This window comes from Nesoenas mayeri (genome assembly GCF_963082525.1).
Source record: "Nesoenas mayeri genome assembly, chromosome: 2".
NCBI lineage: Eukaryota > Metazoa > Chordata > Aves > Columbiformes > Columbidae > Nesoenas > Nesoenas mayeri.
In genome coordinates, this window is record NC_137543.1 from 29,273,456 (window position 1) to 29,291,992 (window position 18,537).

Consider the following 18,537-nt stretch of genomic DNA (forward strand, 5'->3'; position numbering starts at 1 on the left):
TCAACATTAAATCACATTCATCTTATTGTACATGACTTGTGCAAGTAGTAAAGGCTTTATTCATGACCTTGGCTACATCAGTAGAGAGGGATATATCAGCTATTTACGTATTTAAAAAAATTAAACTGACAGAACAATATATTCTGTCGTCTCAAATACCAGCAGCATCTTTCTACATATTTAGGATACGTTTGGCCTAAGCCTTTAACACCTTTTAGAACAGCCATGCAATAAAACAAACTTGGAGATGTTTCTTCAGAGAGAACACAGAGCAGTTTAAACATTTTTTCTGAATAGTAAAGCCAAGATAAAGCAAATCCAGGCCCTTTTAAATGGCTGCAACTTTTCATACACTTAAAGCTCTATAAAACTAGAGCCTATTAGTATATATATTTATATTTTTAATATATATTTTAAATAAGTCTCTTGTCTGCTTTCAAAATTTATGAGGGGTTTTTCTGGTCTTTTGTAAGGGCAATAAATAAAAGTAGAAAAGGCTGAACTGTTTTGCATATCTTTGTGGAAGAACGGAGAACAATTATACTTTTAGAGTTCCAGAAAGATCACTGTACAGAACAAAAAGCTTATATACAATTAAGTGTGCAATTTTAGTTGGCTGGGCCTTTTGTTACGCAAGATCTCCTTTTTGACTAGAAGCCACTTCTACTCTTGACCAAATCCCTCTGTTTCTTCAATGGCAAAGAGCAGCTTCTCTTTTAGTTGCTCGTAGCTTTTATATGGTGGCAAATCCAAACGATTGAAACTAGGCAGAAAAAAAAAAATCGTTAGGTTTATGTCTAAATTCCACGTAAAACGCTACAGAACTCAACTGCCATCATAGAAGTTAAAAAACTTGTGATCAAAAAATTAGAAACAAAGAGTGCATCTCACTGTCTTGACATTTCTATGAGCAGTAAAACCAGGAAAACTTGAGAGGAATATGTTAAGAAACAAAAGACTTATCACATCAGATAAAAAACAGAACCTTTGAAGACTAAAGACAGCCCAAGATAAGGAGAACTATAATAGTCAGAAAAGGAGATGTTCACCATAAAGTTTAATGTCATCCCAGCTTGATCTATGTCTAAATTCTAGCAAAAGCATGAAAAAAAATTTTTCTCCTTCCTACACATGCCTGGATATAATTGTGTTTTGTTTCGTTTCCCTCTAAGCTTTGCCCTAAAAGGCTTCTGCCAAAATTCTGTTTCATTCCATGTCTTCTTCAAAATCATCTTAGACAAAGAGGGAGGTACAACTCCTACCATAAATTACTTGAAAAAACAGCACCAAAGGAGAAAATGGTAAAATGAAGGATGCCTTGAATTAGTTTAAAAGTAGATTAATTGTGTTGTCACAAGGTTGCCAAGGGAAGGTGTGCCCACTTTGCACACAGTATATACCTGTTGTTCCAGTTTGGCACAGGAATGCCAAGACAGTAAAGGTCTGAAGCCTGGCAGGGAGAAGTTACCTGCATTCTTGGCTGAGCATCTTTGGTTTCAACATTTACTGTGATTTCTTTCACATTACTTTCTCCCATGACTATACATTTATAATGTTATTGCATAGTAAGTGTATCTAATAACTGCACATACCTAATACTAATATGATTTTTGTTCAGTTACTAGTATTTAATATTGTCTAAAAGAAAGAATTAGGGAGACACCTCTCAGTTCTATGCAAGAAGGATGATATTGTCCTCCTGACAGATCTGCAGACAGTGCAGCAGCAAAATCTGAGAACAGGGCAGACAGAAAAGTTTTCAATACTGGCATGTCAGAGCAATCAAAAAAGCTGAAGATGGAGACAGAGATCTGATTCAAATTAGATTTCATTTGATTTGGTAAGTGCAAGACCAGAAGAGAGAATTACTAAAGGTACAGCAAGTTCACATGTAACAACTCACCAAGTGTGACTTCTTGGTAACCATGTTTCCTTACCAACTTTTTCAATGCAGAATTTCTGAGGACCATTGCTTCCTAGAGGAAGATTAAAAAAAAAAGTGTAGTATGTTCCTTTTAAGTAGCACACATGATATATACATTACATAAGATAGAACTCAGATACAGCAGAGCGCTCGTTAAGTGATACTCAATGTTACAAGAACATTCTTCTCATACAAATGGGCTAAATTCCTCATCATTTATAGAGATATTCTTAGGATTTCTGATATAAAAATCCCTCCTAGATGCAAGCTGATGTACATGAAGCCCCTGCTCTCTTTGCACGTTCAGCATGATTCATTTGCAAATGGAACAGTTACAGTATAGAAGTTCTGGTCACCTTTTACTTACCCATGAGTTCAGCAAATCCACCCAGTGGTAATCTGCAAGTGCCAGTGACAAACTGCAGAAGCCGCATGCGAACTTCATTGTCTGTTTCTTTTACAAACTAGGCACAGAAATTCAAGTTATTTAACAAAAATCTTTAACATAGCTGGAGAAAAACAAAAACCCCATGAGACTGTTGAAAAGGTATAATTCCATTTAAAAAGACACTACCGTGAGAACAGTTTACCTTTCTCAATTTCAGTAAAATTGGGGGTGGAAGGAGAAGACAGTGATTTCAGATTGTATGCACTGTTGACTATCAAAATGTGAAGGCTGGGAACACCAAATAAGAAGCATCTTTATCTTTTTTATTCTACACTGAAACATGAATCATGCCAATGCTTTATATGAAGACTATTGCCATTTTGACTAAACACAGCAATAGCCATGCCACAGGCTCTGGGGATCTCAAAACTGAAGTAAACCCTCCATGTGAGTGTCTCAGAGAGAGAAAACAGCACCTGTAACAGCTGTAACACTTTTAGAGGAAATTCCCTGGGAAATGGAAGAGGAATAAAAGAGAGGGGGCACTGACAGAACTGGCATTTCGGCTCAAAAAAAACCTGGATAACAAGATTAATGTTTTTTCTATAAATGTTGAAACTATATCCAAGTTACTTGAACTTCTGGTTAAGGTTTTTTCAGTACCAAGCTTCTTTAAAAGAAATCATATAATCAGACCGTACATTATTCTAGCAATATAAATGATCTAGGAAAAAAATTATTTGCATCATTTTCTTACTGTAACTTTGTCAAAAGCATCTCTAAAGTGACGACTTATCACAAGACAGAAACTGCCTAGCTGTGATTTCTCTTTAGGGAAACTCATAGAAACTATGAGCCTGTATATTATTTTTGGAGTTTTTTTTTCTAAAAATAATTCTTAGCTAACTTCATTAAAATGTGAGTTATAATCAATTAGTGCTAGACCAGCACATTTAATATAACAATAATCATAAATAATACGTGGCACTTCAGATATACAGGTGTACTACATTTAGAAGGCAGATCACTGCTAACAATACAAAAACCCTCTATCATTGTTTAATCAATAAGAAGGACTCGATATAGAAAAATTATTCATGACCCAACCATCCAAGTATAATGCAGGTATCTGTCTGTCACTTCCCACCCTACAGTATGCTCCCTAATCCTCCTTTCTTCTTCTGGAAAGAAAAAAGGAAGGAAGCAGCAAGAACCTTAGTACACAAGGCATCCCTCCACTCCACACATCATTTGTGTTACAAAACAAACCGAAATCTGAAGAAGGTAGAAATTTTACTGTTCAACATACCTGCCAGAACCATATGATCTGCTTGCTATTCCTTGTATAATGACGATAAACAGTGTTCCTCTGCCAGTCTGCTAAATCAACTTCTTGCATACCACAGAGCATAACCTAGAAAAGAGAGTGATTACTTGACAATATACGTCTACACCCGTAAATGAAGCATTAATTTTTTATCTTGTGTGAGACACACTAACAAAAATGGAGGTTCTTGCTCCAAAAAAAGGACTAGTAACTTTTTCATTTTAGTCCACAGTTAGATCTTTCTTTATCCTAAGTTTACAGAACTCCTCCAGAATTGTTTAAGTGGTCTGAAAGCCTGCATACCAGCAACTCAGTTTCTTCTGACTAATAATTCAATGATAAAATACCTTTTCCATAACAGAATTTTTTTTATTAAACAGAAATTACCTTTCCCGTTAAAATCCTGCTCATATTCCAAGATTACTACACTGCTGCTACTGCTAGTAAAGCTAAAACACACTGCAAAGTGTAAGACTGCAAAGCATTCATTACAAGAGGCAATGAAAGCTAAAAGTCCTAAAGGCAAAGTGTCCCAGAAAACTGAACACTAAATAAGAAGATCAAAGTGCTTGCTCAGTAAAAACTCCCATTTAACTTCAGAACACCGGTCATTATATACAAGGAATTTTGGCAGGTCCCACAGAAATATTTAAGCTGAGCACTACAGAGCCTTTTATCCCTGCTCCAAATCACAAGTGAACACTGCTCAGGCTGATTGTTAAATAAACATGGTGCATGCAAGCGATTCCTGTTATCAGCTCTTGGGCTACATATTCAGGATCTGCACAATTCAGTTTCAAACACTGTTAGTCCCTCCAGCTTTCTGTTCTGCAGTATAATAATCCTAGGACCTATCCTAGACTATGAATGTGAAACTAAGCAATCACTGTACATCAGAACCAACTTTTGTGCCATCTCTTACAAGGTAATTCTACCTATCTACCAGAGAGGGAAAAGTTTTCTATGACTAAGATATCCGTCTCTGACCTCATATCCTGATCCTTCACAAAAACTTGCAAAGCATATTTGAATGCTGAAGGTGGAGTCTAGAATTTATGACTGCTGAACACGACAAAACACCAGTTCAATAGAGATACTGGCTTTTCACCATGACTCACGCCCACTGCTCCTATCAAATTTTCCATGTTCCAGAAGGTGTCAAACACAGCATGCCACAGATGAGAGATTCAAGCTGACCTATCCATGTAATCATTTCGTATCTATTACCTTTGCAAAAGGTAAAAACGTTGAACAGAAACCTCACCTCCAGCTCCTTTTCATCAAAATAGTGGAGCCACTGTAGAGGAACAACTTCATTAAAACCATCCAGAAAAGCTTTGGTTTGTTCTCTAACTCCCCGAGAAAATCGCCACTCAGCCATTAGCCTGGGATGGAAAAACAAACATCAATTAAACATCAGTTATCACTCAACATTAAGAAGTTCAAACATGTATGATTGTGTGTTTGTTCCCCTGAGGTAATACTCCCTCCAATTTTACATATAGTACTGTATGATTCCATAGACTATATGGGACCTACCACACCAATATCACAAATCTCCAAACCCAGACACAAGTCACAGTAGCAAGATGTACTAAGATTACCATTCCAGTTTTAAAAAAATATTATTAACCTTTCATGATCAAAATTCAGCAGCCTTTTCATGAAAATAATGCTACTTAGGCATTATGCTTATGTTATGGCAAAATTTGCTTTATCTCAAAAAATCCATAAACCTAGTGTGTTTCAATGGCAGAAAAAAAATTTCCAGTGATTTTAAAATACTCTGTTCTTGAGCAAAATATACCATGTAGGCAGAGAATAATAAGAAATACTGCTGTTTATAATGCCTATGATGGCCCAATACTTCCAGCATAAGACTATTTCCAGCTTCAACAAAGAGCAGTCATTTTCTGTTTTTAGCTTCTGGTTTGTGCTGAGATTTGGAGAAAGAGGTAACAGTTTTTAAGTTTCAACTAAAATGGCCAAGACACTTCTGAATAAAATAAAGAAATAAATATACTATAGAAACTATTCCACTGAGAAACTGAAGACTCCTAATTTAAGTGGGAACTTCATATGCAGCACTGGACATACACTGTATCACAGAAGAGGATCTGTGAAAATCTGCTTTTGAGATTGCTCTGAACAGATCGATCAGAAAAACAGGTTCAGAAAAATGAAGGCCGTGAGAGAGAAGGAGGAAAGAGCAGCATAACGGAACAAAGAGAAAAGTAGTTTAAGTCACACCATATTATCTACTATCCTGAATTTCAGTTTCCATAGTGACAGCAAAGTTCTGAACAATTTTGAAATCCTCTGTCAAATAAATGTCTTCCCTCCACCTGCACTGGTTACCTGAAGTTACTGAAAATAGGTTTTCTCATTTTCAGTGTCACCTGTTCTCTCATTACGAGTACATGTAATAATAAGGGAGGTCATCTTCTGATCTGCTGTCTATCAGGCTTTTTTTTTGCCTCTGGAGTGGGGCAAAGAGTGGAGATAGAGGAAGAGAGAAATGGGGAATAGAAGAGATCAAAATGTACCATGTGTACCAAGATAGCAAAATGTACCTAGATATCATTGATATCATTTCAAGAATAGTCGCAATAATTATATCGTAATAGGAGGGAAAAAAAAAATCATGCACTGTGTCAAAAAAAGAGTAGAGCAACAGAAGAAATATGGAACACTTTTTTGTCAACATCTACACCTTCCTACCCAATATATTCTTCTTTGTTCTCCTCAGTTACCAAGATATTTGAACCTCCTGACTTCAGCTCATGTGAGGTTACTTTTCCTAAGAGCTCCATATCCACACAGAAGTACATTTCCAAGTTACACTCTTCGATGTTATTATCCCTGAAAGAAAAAAAAAATGCAATTACTTCTATATAAACAAAAAAAATCCATAAAACTTCACACACAAGAAAATAATCTACAAACCTTATCCAAATTAAGGAGTTGTAAAATTCAGTATCAATAGATTCTAGGTCCTTAATAGTAAGTTTCTTGCTCAGCATTCGTTTGTAGAAAGGCAGAGAAAAACCAGTGTCAATAAATTTCCCATGAAACAACGCCTGTTGAACAGAAAAACCGAATCTGTTTAGCTTTTATTGAACTACTGAATTATTGAAGTATTTTTGGACTTTCTCCTTCAAATAATAAAAAGCACCATGTAGCAGTAGTGGCTTGGTATTTTAAAACAACCAAACATTACATTAAATGGGAAGAAAAAAAATTATTAATTGACAAAATTTATCCACATATATGTTAACATTACAAATTAGAAATTTTTTTATTAGAAAAAGCTTTTCACAAAAGGATTAAGTCTATAAAAAAGAGGAAATTACTAGGTTTCTTCTTTATTATGTCAATAGATATATAAGACAAGTGTTATTTGATCCCATTTGATCATAATATTTGATTCTACTTGAATCCTACTGCCATTTTTTACTATACACATACATCCTGCAAAATCATCCTTTACAGAATGCTACTGCAGCTTGTAAAAAGGTTTAAAAATACAACCACGGACTGCTTCGGAAAGAGCTCTGAGAATCACATTTTCTATAGGTGAGTAACAGAACTGAGAAATGAGATTCTCCCTTCTGCTGCAAAAATGAAATTGAAAATAAAAGCAAAATATGGACACATTTATCTCACCATACATGTACAGAGGGTGTAAGGTAATTTCTAGTACTGAAGCAGAGCATCACACACGCAGTGTTCACCTCAATACTGACTCAGTGCATCTGAAAGCTGAGCACAGCTATAACTATGAAAACATTTTTTTCCTTATCAGCTACACTTTCTTCACTAAAATACATCTTAAAAATCATCCTCAACTAGGCTATGCATGGCATTAATTGCTTGCCTTTCCTTAGAGCTGAAATCCTATGAGCAGAAGAGCCATAGAAGCCTATTCCCTCCAGAAAAAGGCAAGGCTCCATCTTTTTCCCACCTTCTAGTTTTCCCACTAAGGGCTTTCTCTAGCTTGCATTTTCTTCTGCTTTGGGAGAGCTTAAAAAGGTTCTCTCGGAGGCTGCTATTTATTTGTTTGTTCATGTAGTTATTTTTAAACTAGCCTATACTTCTCATGGGAGAGCAAGCTGATAGAAACGGAAAAATTAAATGTCAAGTGCAGCATCCAGCCATACAATTTCCTGCTTTTTGCAAAACTTGGTTCTTCAATCATCTCATTTAATGTCTATGACAATCTTACAGCAAAATATAAAAGGTTGCCTCAGCCAACCTCAATTAATACTTTTTTGTTACAAAGTAAGATACATATTTTTTATGTTTAGCCCCATTTCAGTCTGTGGTTATTTCAGTACTTAAAACCAAAAGAAGTCTTTATGATCTGAAATCCCAACTGTTTTAGAACTGTGAGAAGAACAAAAACTACAATTGCACCTAAAAAGCCTATTTAGACTCCTTAAAATGATTCCCACTTCCATTATTACCTGAGCTCTTTTAAGCCACTGGCAGGTACCCTGAGATGTGCTGCAGGCACAACCATCCACTACAAACCATGAACGTACTCAAACCTTACAACGGGCCACAGTGACACTGTTACACGGGTCTCTCTCTCTGCACCCCCACCCCTTAGAGAATTTAAAATAAAAATACAAAAATACTTCAGGAAATAAAAGTTTGTCCTTTAATTACATAAAACACTTTAATGAAGTTCTATTCTATGATCTGTACTTTAATGAAGTAGTTTTCTGAAAGCTAAGATTTCAATTTTGGATTTATTTTATGTGCAAGATCAAAATTCACTGACTAAAATAAACAGAATTTGGCTCTAGCACTAATTGGCTTTATCACATCTTCCCACTAAATGGCACTATAGCTTGCTGAGGGTTCTAAAAGAAAGAAAAAAGTTGGCAGCCTATTGGAAGTTTTAACTCAATGAAATAAATTTTCATGACGGCACAGAAATGCGGAACCTGGCCATAAAATCCTTGAAATCAGAGATGTTATCATCAAAACTGAACAAATTTGTTTCTCAAGAAGTATCTATAAGAAAAGCAAAACCAAGAAAACCCCCAAACCTAATTTATTTGAAGTCTAAAAGTGTTTTTCCATATATGCTACACTTTGGTTGTACTTATTTCATATAAAAAGCCTGAACAATAGGAGAGAAGACGACAGTCTCTTCAACCTCAAAATGCACTTTTATCTACTCTTTTTGGTTTTGCTGTTCACCATGTTCAGGGATGCTGCTGAGGCCTACCCGCAGACACCACAATGATTATGTGGAAAGATGACTGTATCACTACATGGAAGGGACGAGATGCGACAGAGCAGGAGTCCACTACAGAAAACTGACTCAGTGATCCCAGAAGAGGAAATGATCCCACACGCCTCGGCAGCTTTTAGTGTAAGAGAACCCTGGTGGGGGATAATCAGTTCCCTGCCAGTTCCTGCTCTCCTCACTATCCAACCTTTGTGTCCATATACGTATGTTTCAGTTAAGGCTCATAGTGTCTGCAAAACATTTCAAACTCTTTTTTATTTTTCTAATACAGTAAGGTATACCACATCTAACTGAGAAGCCTTCTTCACAAAATACTAGTCACATTTTTCAGAGCATCAGTATTCAGACATTCATCAAAGAGTGGTTTGCAGAAGCACACACATCCAATTGATAAAAATGAAATATTATCTTGAATATCATGAACTTTTATCACTATCCCAAGAAACATATGTAAGAGAGTTAATTCTCAAGGAATATTTTGGCTCAATAACCTTACGTGGCTTAATCTTCCATTTCTAAGATATTAATACAACCTTTAATAACTGTAAAAACAAACACTGTTCAGGAATAAATGTATAGCTACAGCAAACAATAAAACCTTAAAAATCTAACCTACCATGGCAATAAAGCGCCCAATGAAACAGAAATATGAAAGATGGTCAGGATTGATTGTTGATGCTGGATTTATCTGCAGGCAATAGTTGCTCTTGCCAGCATATTCAAATAGGCAGTACATAGGGTTCAGTACTTCATGGGAAAGCAAGAAAAACCATTCTCTAAGGAAAAAACACATGTATACACAAAAAAAACATCAAATACAGATGTTTATCACCATTCCCTTAGGTAGCTAGCAAAATGGTCAAAATATAAGCAAACTTAGAAGAATAATATAAACAGTGTTGTATTAGAATCACAGAATAATATATGGCATTATATACTTCTTAAATACAAAAAATCATAATTATAAACAATGTTAGAAAGTCATGGTTTCCAAAGTTTATTAACTATTGTTAGGATTGTGACCTTGAACACACACTCATAGCACAGGTTTTAGCTGCATGTTAGTAGCATTCTTGCCTACAGTCCTTGCCTCAACCACTACACAGTATTTATCCTCCTCACACCTCCTTTACTGCATAAAACTCAAATCTTTATTCAAAAAAATTACAGACTATTTCATGGGCAGTGTTTATTATAAACAACTTTACATAACACAGAACAAAAAAAAAACCAGCACGCAGCATAACATATTTGCTTTCCCAATCTGTCAGCAGAGCACACACTGAGGTAGTGTGGTTTAACAAATTAAGCCCATGGGATACAACAATGTGAAAACTTTTTGTTGAGGTTTAACTAATACATGCTATTCACCACTTCCACAGTTTCCAATGCAGTTGAACCTGAAATAATAATAGAATCTGGTATTTCAGTGTTAGAACAGCCGATTTTTAGAATATTTTTTGCTTTACAGAATTTGCATATAATCAGAGACCTCAGAGGCAGTCATATAGACTCAGGAGCTTTTTGTTTCAGGGCCTGAGTGCTTGGAACTAAACAACCAAGCTTAGTGAAAAACTACAAAAAAAGCTAAAAGTCTATCCTATAATAACTGCAGGGACTGAATTCTATCCTTGTCACCTTTAAGCTGTCACATTTAAGAGGTATCTTTTCTATCCCTATATTTACCTGACATCAGGAAATAGAAATTAGATGCTTGCTGGCATGTTTCTCTTAACCGTGCTAAGAAACTCAAGTCATGGATAATGATTCACTACAACTCGCTTCCAACCCAAAGGCCAAGTACAAACAGCAAACAGAGAAAGGCAGCAAGGAGACAATAACCCTAATGCAAGGGTGTCAGACCCATTTTTTCTGGGGGCCACATCAGCCCTGTGGTTGACTTTGAAGGGCCAAATGTAATTTTAGGACTGTATAAATGTAACTACTCCTGCCCTAAGAGGTTCTGTGTATCTTTAGTAAGTATGAGAACACTTTACAGCATTCTATGCAAGTTTTATACTGAGACAATTATTTTAACTCTGCATCAAATTTAATAGTCACTTGAATTAGATCGAAGCCAGATAAAAAGGGAGGAATCGAAGGTATCAGTCATCAACAACAAGTTTGCAAAAGCAATGAATTTTTCATGTCAACAGCTAGAACTAGCAACAGGACACAATGTCAGATGGGTTCTGCTAAACACAAGGTAAAAATCTGGAGAGAACACTGAGTTTAGCTGGCTGAGAGAGACATGATAGATCAGGTGCATCAGCTTTATTTGTATTAATGCCGTATTACATTACCAAGTCAGTAAACATTTATTCTGTGTTCTCAATGAATTCTCAGCTCAGGTGAAAATGAGATCTTTGCTGCTTCTCACCGTAACATACAAAATCTTGAGTAAGACTTATTCCTAAAACTATGAAATTATTCTACTTTTAAAAAATATATATTATTTATTTATTCTGCTATTTTCTGTGACTAACACTTCAGCTCAATTATTCTAACATCACTTCTTTGGAATACTTTGTTTATCTGAAACAGATTACTTTGAACTCCCCTAGTCCTCATCCCATTGCCTACGGACATCGTGATATGGACACCAAGCAAACAAAACCCCGGCAAAGCAAAAACTGGTTTCCTCTCTGAAGTCATCCCCCAAAAGGCTTTCAGATACTGTAATCCAGAAGCACAACCACCCACATATCTAAAGAAGCCCAACATTCAGAGGCAAGCTTCCTTCCTTACAAATCCTACACATTTTTACTAACTTCATTTTAACACAGCAAGATACACAGAACCAGAACAAAATCAAAAGAGAACTATTTTACATTTTAAAAAAGGCAAAAAGAATAATTCTACTACCTATGACTACTTCTAATACCTTGGAGCTGCAGTAGTACTGAAATTTTCATCCTACTAGTAACATTTCAGTCAAGTCACTGGCAGCAGTAGTCAGAGGTTGTCTTCTATTTGGTCAACAGAGAAAACACACTTTGTTTATGGTTCTCCTGTTACCAGACTTTTGCCTCCGAGTTCTACCTCAGATTCTAGATTCTTGTAGTCCAGCTGTTTCGCGTTCCTGCACAGCCTACTTAGTCTGTTTGTTTGCTGTCGCTTCTTGCCTGTGTTACTCTCCTCTTGTTTAGGTCCTTTCTGTTCATACCAGCCCCAGTCTGGTGTTTGCTTGTTGTCTCCCAAATAAGCAAACCACTTTATTTTTCCACAGTCTCCACTTTCAGGAAAGTAGAACTTTCTGACAGAAAGTTTCTGAAATAACTCAGTCTAGAGCAATTAACAGACATAAAAAAAATACCAATTTAAACATCAATCTTTGTCAAAGAACTGACCAACTGAGACCACAGTTACACTAATGCAAGGTTACACTCTGTAACAATAGCCAGTGCTGCCAGTTCCACCTCTTTAATGCATTAAGGGGACCTAAAAAGGTAACCAGGGTCAGACTGCAAAAGCAACCAGCTTTTTTGCCAATAGAATGACATTAGAAATCAAGGTTAGTGTGCTATAAAAAATAAAAACTATTTAAAATAATTTATTTCTTTTACCTTGCCAAGCCACCGTAATCCAATCCTTCTTCTCCTCTGAATATGACATATAATCTTCTCCTCAAATCATAGGGTTTTAATGCCATAATCTATGAAAAAAATCCAAAATTGTAATAAGCTATAAAATATACATTGTCAACACAACTGTTCTTTTTTATTCAGATTTAATTGATACAGAAATGCCATATATGTCAAGTTTACACAGATTTGACAAGGAATTAGACTAACTCACAGATCATGCAGTCAATGATTGCACACAAAAATACCAGTTTGGACTTAAAATCCTTGAGCAGCATACTGCTACCAAGAGGGAGACCACATCTGGACAGTGTATCACTATATGGTCACGCTGTTCTTATACACATCTTAAGTAACTCTGTATCATTAAAGGAAAACGGGCAAAAAGGCATTTCATTTGACATGTTACAGATTTTTGGTTTTAGGCAAATCACCTAAAAGTCATTTATTCCAATCCAAAATAAGTGTAACATACTTTCATTAATAACATATTTTTTACCTATAGAGAATCTCTGCCAAGAGGTCTTTTATGTGGTGACAGTGACAAGAATTTTGATTGTTAAAAGAAAGAACGAAGGAACATACAACGGCTGCAGACGGTAACAGCCCAAGAACTGTAAGTTTCAATTACACAGGTTTAACATTTGAAGGACAAGCAGGACACCAGTTTTAATCAGAGAAAACAACATTTTGTAATGTATATAACCACACACAAGGATCAGGAAAGCAAATCCAATGTGGTTAAGTTAATATGGTATGCAATGTGGTTAAGCTACGGAACTCTTTACCACAGGATGCTGCAGATGCAAAAAGTTCAGAAGAGAAGCACAGTCAAGCTGACAGAAGTCCCTTGAGGATTATTAAATACCCAGAAATCACATCAAGCTCAAAAAGCATTTAAATTGCAAACAGGTGGGAGCTGAAAGATCATTTGGTAGAAGTATTATATATATTACTTCTGTTCTTACAGTCTCCCCTAAGAATGCCCCTTTGGTTAATAACAGAGGAAGATGACTGTGTCTAAAGGACCATTAGTCTGAACTGGCCATGACCATTTTGTTCGTATGCTTTATTTTGATAAACAAACACAACAATCTTTGTAGGCTTACTTGCTGGAAGGAATCTTCAAACAAAGTCTGTCTTGATACATTGATTTTCACATGACTTGGCAGCGCATTGGACTGTAATCGTAAGGCAATAATGTTAAAAGGCAGCACACACAAATGTAAATTCAAACAATTTCAAAAAGTAAATAATTACTTAATCAGTACCTGACACAAGTAACGGAAATGAGCAAGTTTCCATCTAAAACTACGCTCATAAGCAATCTGTGGCCCTTTATTTCTGTAAGGAAATATATTTGAGATACATTAACCATACAGACACCAAACAGTACTTTAATGCTGAACAACAGCATGCAGATTTCAAAAATATACAAAAACTGTTATTGTTAGATATGACCAGAAACAAAATGCAATAGATGGTTTGGTTAGACAGTATTCCTTTCTGCCTCGCCCCATTTTTGGGGGTTAAGATGCTAGTCAGCTTACCAAATTCGAAAGAAAGTCTAGAGGACTTCTAATCCTATCATTCTTGTAAAAATTGCAAGCCAACTAAAGAGACTTCTAATTTATTGCCTTCACTGAAACACAGCTACTGCCAAATTAGGCTTCATAAATTCAGCTGTTTGTGGAACTATGAAGGAATTTCTAGCACAATACTCTATAGGCTCTTTGAATTAAAAGGCATCAACATATCAGCAGAAGTAAACCCTACCCTACATAAAAGACCTTACAACTGACACCATAGGTTGGGTCAATACTTCTGATTAAATAATTTTTTTAAAGTTTTGTATCTAAAATTGTTGAAAAGTGTTTAGAAGTACTTTGGTTTAGACATTGATGTTGCTAGAAGGTGTATAACTATAAGCAATACTCATTACAATCATTTGCTATTTCTTTAAAAATTTATCTATTAGTTACACTAGTTCAATATTCACATTCACCTCACTTCCCCACTCTATTTATAAAACAATTACAGTCTTGGTATTTGGAAAGTGTATAAAAACTATTGAACCTTAGAGCAACACAGCAAACAATGTCATAGATAAACTGACAACTAAAGCTTAAAACTAGATTAAATTTACAAGACAACAATCTGTTTATAACTTAATGCTTGATTCCAGCTAAAAGTATAGATTGTTTCCTACTATGAAAAGACTGGATCATTAAACTAAAACAAATTAAAATGCTAAAACACATTTTCTCACTCACACAGAAGATTTCCCAGTACGAGGATCATTGAAGGTGGTGGTTCTTGTATTATGGTCAACAAAGTATCTGACACCTTCTCTGGTATAACGGATTTCCCAGCCCTCTGGAAGAGGGTCTTCATTTTGTAAACTGTAGAAGAAATCACAGACAGTGCTTTTTTCCCCCCTCATATCACGACATATGAGAATTAAGCAAGATCTTTTTAACTGCACAGTCAATATACACACCTACCCTTGAGTTCGAGGGTCTTCCCACTGTGTTGTTTTTGTGTTATGATTTACAAAATACACCCTATCATTTGAATCCACTCTCCTTTCTAGGGGAAAAAAAAAAGAGAAAAAACACTGTACAGTAATTGCGTTCCACATTTCTGTAACTGTCACTTCCTGAAATCAACAGTTAATTAGCTTACCCCAACCTGGTGGTAAAGGCCCAAGTGGATCATTTTCTGCTGACAACATTGAAGCCTATTTAAAAACAAGAGGACATTCAGTTAGGCCAAATATTATTATTTTTTTCCTCAATGTTTTAAGATTACCACTAGTTCTGAACACTATCCACTCTGGGGAAAAAAAAAAAAAAAAAAGCCATTTTTAGTCTGTTTTTGTGAAGAAACACAGATTGTGTTATAATAAGATACGATTTGGATTTGTGCTCTTGCCTCCACTGTTTCCAATCCAGCGCACCCTCCCTTTTCCTTCCTATAGCAAACTTGAGAGTCAGCGGTCTTCAAGATGTACAGTTCATAGAAGTTTTGCGGAAGCACGTATAAGCAGATAAGCACAATGTTCTTGCTTAAGAACATGCTTTATCATAATAAACATTTCCAAGCACAGTGATTACTGCCAGCACAGGGTTTTTTGCTTCCTCAATACATGGTATCTTCCCTGGCTGTTTGGCTATCTTCAGACTTTGTCATTCTTTGCAAAAGCAGCTGCATTCATTAAAAACGTGGATGTTTGAAGTTATACCAACATACAGTAAAAGCAAAAAGCAAAAAAATAAAATAGATTAAATTATTATGTAAAACCATACTAAGCTCATAACATACTGTAACCTTGCAGAAGTCCCACAGTAGCTCCCAAGAATACAAAACATGGGAAAAATAAAATGTAAAAGGCAGAAATCCCCCAAATTGCAGGATCCATACTATGATTTATAACTAAAAGCATCCCCCCCAAAAAAGTTTTTTTGACACTAAAATGGTTTGTTTGGTTTGGTTTTGGTTGGGGGTTTTTGTGCAGAATGGAATTTTGTTTTACGGAAACCAATCAACATTTTCTAGACAGTATCTTAAGGATCACCTGGCTACTAATACTGCTTTATATAGGATATGCAATCCAAAAATCTCAAATCCACTTAAGAGTTTAGAACAGAAAATTCAGGCAGAAAAGCTACAATATTTTTCCTGTGAAACAGAAATATAGCAAGATCAGAAGAAAATGCCAATAGTTACACTTAAAACCAAGCTGCCTCTTTGTTCAGCCACCAGCTACTAGATGTGAGCAGAAAATTATTACCTCAGCAGCAAAACCAGTTAAGTCTTTTCTGCTTTTGCAAACTGCACAGTCACAATGACCCTGTAACCAAAGACTTCTGTGTGGTGAATATATAAAGAATAATGCACAACTGAAAATGCTGTCTGCCAAATAACTGGTCTTCTTACAGGGTCTAAGCATTTGTGTGTGGCTGCTGGCTAATGCATATTTAACACAACACACTGAAACACTAGGCAGTGGCATGGGATGAGCCAGATTCAATACCAAAAGGAGTACAACATATGAACTCAGGTAAAATTAAAAGGAACTAAAATAACCATATCCTATCCATTTTTCTTCCTTCAGATAGCTTAGTTTTTACTGTTCAATGTAACTGAAACATTATCTTACTCATTAAAAGTATTAATTCACTTGTCCCCAAGCCAGGCTCTTTCCAGTGGTGTCCAGTGACAGGACCAGAGGCAATGGGCACACACTGGAACACAGGAGGTTCCCTCTGAACATCAGGAAGCACTTTTTCACTGTCAGGGTGACCAAGCTCTGGCACAGGTTGCTCAGGGAGACTGTGGAGTCTCCATCCTCAGACATATTGAAAAGCCATCTGGACAAGGTCCTGGGCAGCCTGCTCTAGGCGGTCCTGCTTGAGCAGGACAGTGGACCAGACGACCTCCAGAGGTTCCTTCCAACCTCAACCATTCTATCTTACTCTAATTCCATAAGATAAACTGACTTCGATGCAAAGCTCCAGCAGTTAAGAAAAATCAGTGTAAAATGTGTGTTTCTGCTATTGCTAGTGATGAGATACAATGTCTAATTAAGACAATGAGAGGCTGAGAACGGTTAAACTTAAGAATACTGCAGCATCCCTTACTTCAGTGGGGTACCTGAATAAAGTCCATCAAATTCAAAGCAACGTTAGGTCTGTGGATGCACAAAGTCCTAATCCAATGACGCTGTTTTAGACTTGCCCTTGAATGGTTTCTTCCTTAGAACACTCCAGATTTGCTACATATCACTTATGAAGTCTCTGGGACTGGACCTTTTTTTAAGAGACCAAGCACTATTCTTAAAATTGACTGTTTAGAGTGACAGTGACATAGAGGCATTGTCATTCTTAACTCTGAAAAAGCAACTATCCTATTTATGCAGTCACGGACGGAAAAATGTGTCTCAGGAAACATCTTCTTCGAAGCTACTCATAATATTTTCCTTTTCAGTTAATGGACTGCTTTAGTTTTACCTCTTACTACTGTCATTAAAAGTCTTCAGTATCATGCAGTATACAAGGCTCAAGTTAGGGAACAGACTCGGAAGGAAATACTTTTTGCCCCTAAGGACAATTTTTGCTCACATTTTCAACAGAATCAGAATCTGAATTACTGATGCCAAATGTCTCATAATGCATGTGGTTTAATAGTTATAAAATCACTTTAGAAAAAGATAAAGAACAAAAAGTACACCTATACCACTCTACTAATTTCTAAATTTTATGTAAAAGTTACCGAATAGAGGTATCGTTGGTTAAACTGTTGCATAGCTCCCTGCAGTTGATTCCGCTGAGATTGCCACTGCTCAAAGTTCCTGACAGATTCCATTGTTGGCCGCTGCCAGGTTGTTGTTCTCGTGTTGTGGTCCACATAGTAAACTCTTCCACGATCATCAACTCTTCTTTCCCAGCTTTCAAGAAACACAAATGTTAAGAGCTAATTTTTTCAGTAATATGACATAACTAATTTTCATGATAAATTCCTAGACAGTACTTGAATTCAGTACTGGAGTCACAGGAATTATTTTCATTTCTAAAGTGCACAAAAGTACTCCCCAACTCTAATGATAAAAGGACAATAACATTGAGCAAAGACAGACTTCAAGCAATTGCATCCTCAGCTCTCTGTCACCTCATTTTTAACTCTGTACATGTCTGTGACCATAAGCAATGTTGGCAGGCTTCACAGAAAACACTGCCTGGAAAAATGAGGTTTGGAACCAGTGCCCAAAACCTAGCAGTGCCACCTAAATAAAGGTAGTCAAATGTGCATTATTTAATGCTTAAGTTTTAAAGGAAGAAAAAAGTGATGTAGTTGCTCTATTTGAACAAATGATCAGAACAAGCAAAATATACAGTACCAACATTACTATAAAATAGCTGCAATTGATATAATTCTAAATTAACTGAAAGCTAGAATTTATTAATATATGATGTATAAAACAGGTCTGATGAGCTGTTTTAAAAAGCTAGTATTTTTTCTGCACCAAACAAATGAGCAAAACCATAGTAC

The 18,537-nt window shown here is 36.1% G+C and overlaps 1 protein-coding gene across 8 annotated transcripts in view; it reads right to left on the bottom strand.

Moving 5' to 3' along the window:
* Positions 1 to 643: 643 nt before the first annotated feature.
* The window catches only part of WWP1 (WW domain containing E3 ubiquitin protein ligase 1), a 56,921-nt gene continuing 39,027 nt past the window's right edge, over positions 644 to 18,537 (bottom strand). For 6 of the 8 annotated variants that reach the window (XM_080364360.1, XM_080364357.1, XM_080364356.1 and 3 more), the window contains 14 exons: positions 17,761 to 17,935; positions 15,172 to 15,226; positions 14,991 to 15,075; positions 14,760 to 14,912; positions 13,758 to 13,830; positions 13,596 to 13,667; positions 12,469 to 12,557; positions 9,519 to 9,678; positions 6,361 to 6,719; positions 4,904 to 5,024; positions 3,622 to 3,726; positions 2,292 to 2,388; positions 1,904 to 1,976; positions 644 to 763 (listed from right to left, as the gene is read on the bottom strand). In XM_080364360.1, coding sequence (XP_080220486.1) covers positions 664 to 763; positions 1,904 to 1,976; positions 2,292 to 2,388; positions 3,622 to 3,726; positions 4,904 to 5,024; positions 6,361 to 6,719; positions 9,519 to 9,678; positions 12,469 to 12,557; positions 13,596 to 13,667; positions 13,758 to 13,830; positions 14,760 to 14,912; positions 14,991 to 15,075; positions 15,172 to 15,226; positions 17,761 to 17,935 — 1,717 coding nt within the window. In that variant the 3' untranslated portion in view covers positions 644 to 663. The remainder of the gene's footprint in view (positions 764 to 1,903; positions 1,977 to 2,291; positions 2,389 to 3,621; positions 3,727 to 4,903; positions 5,025 to 6,360; positions 6,720 to 9,518; positions 9,679 to 12,468; positions 12,558 to 13,595; positions 13,668 to 13,757; positions 13,831 to 14,759; positions 14,913 to 14,990; positions 15,076 to 15,171; positions 15,227 to 17,760; positions 17,936 to 18,537) is intronic. The other 2 variants (XM_080364359.1, XM_080364358.1) reach the window with 2 other exon arrangements.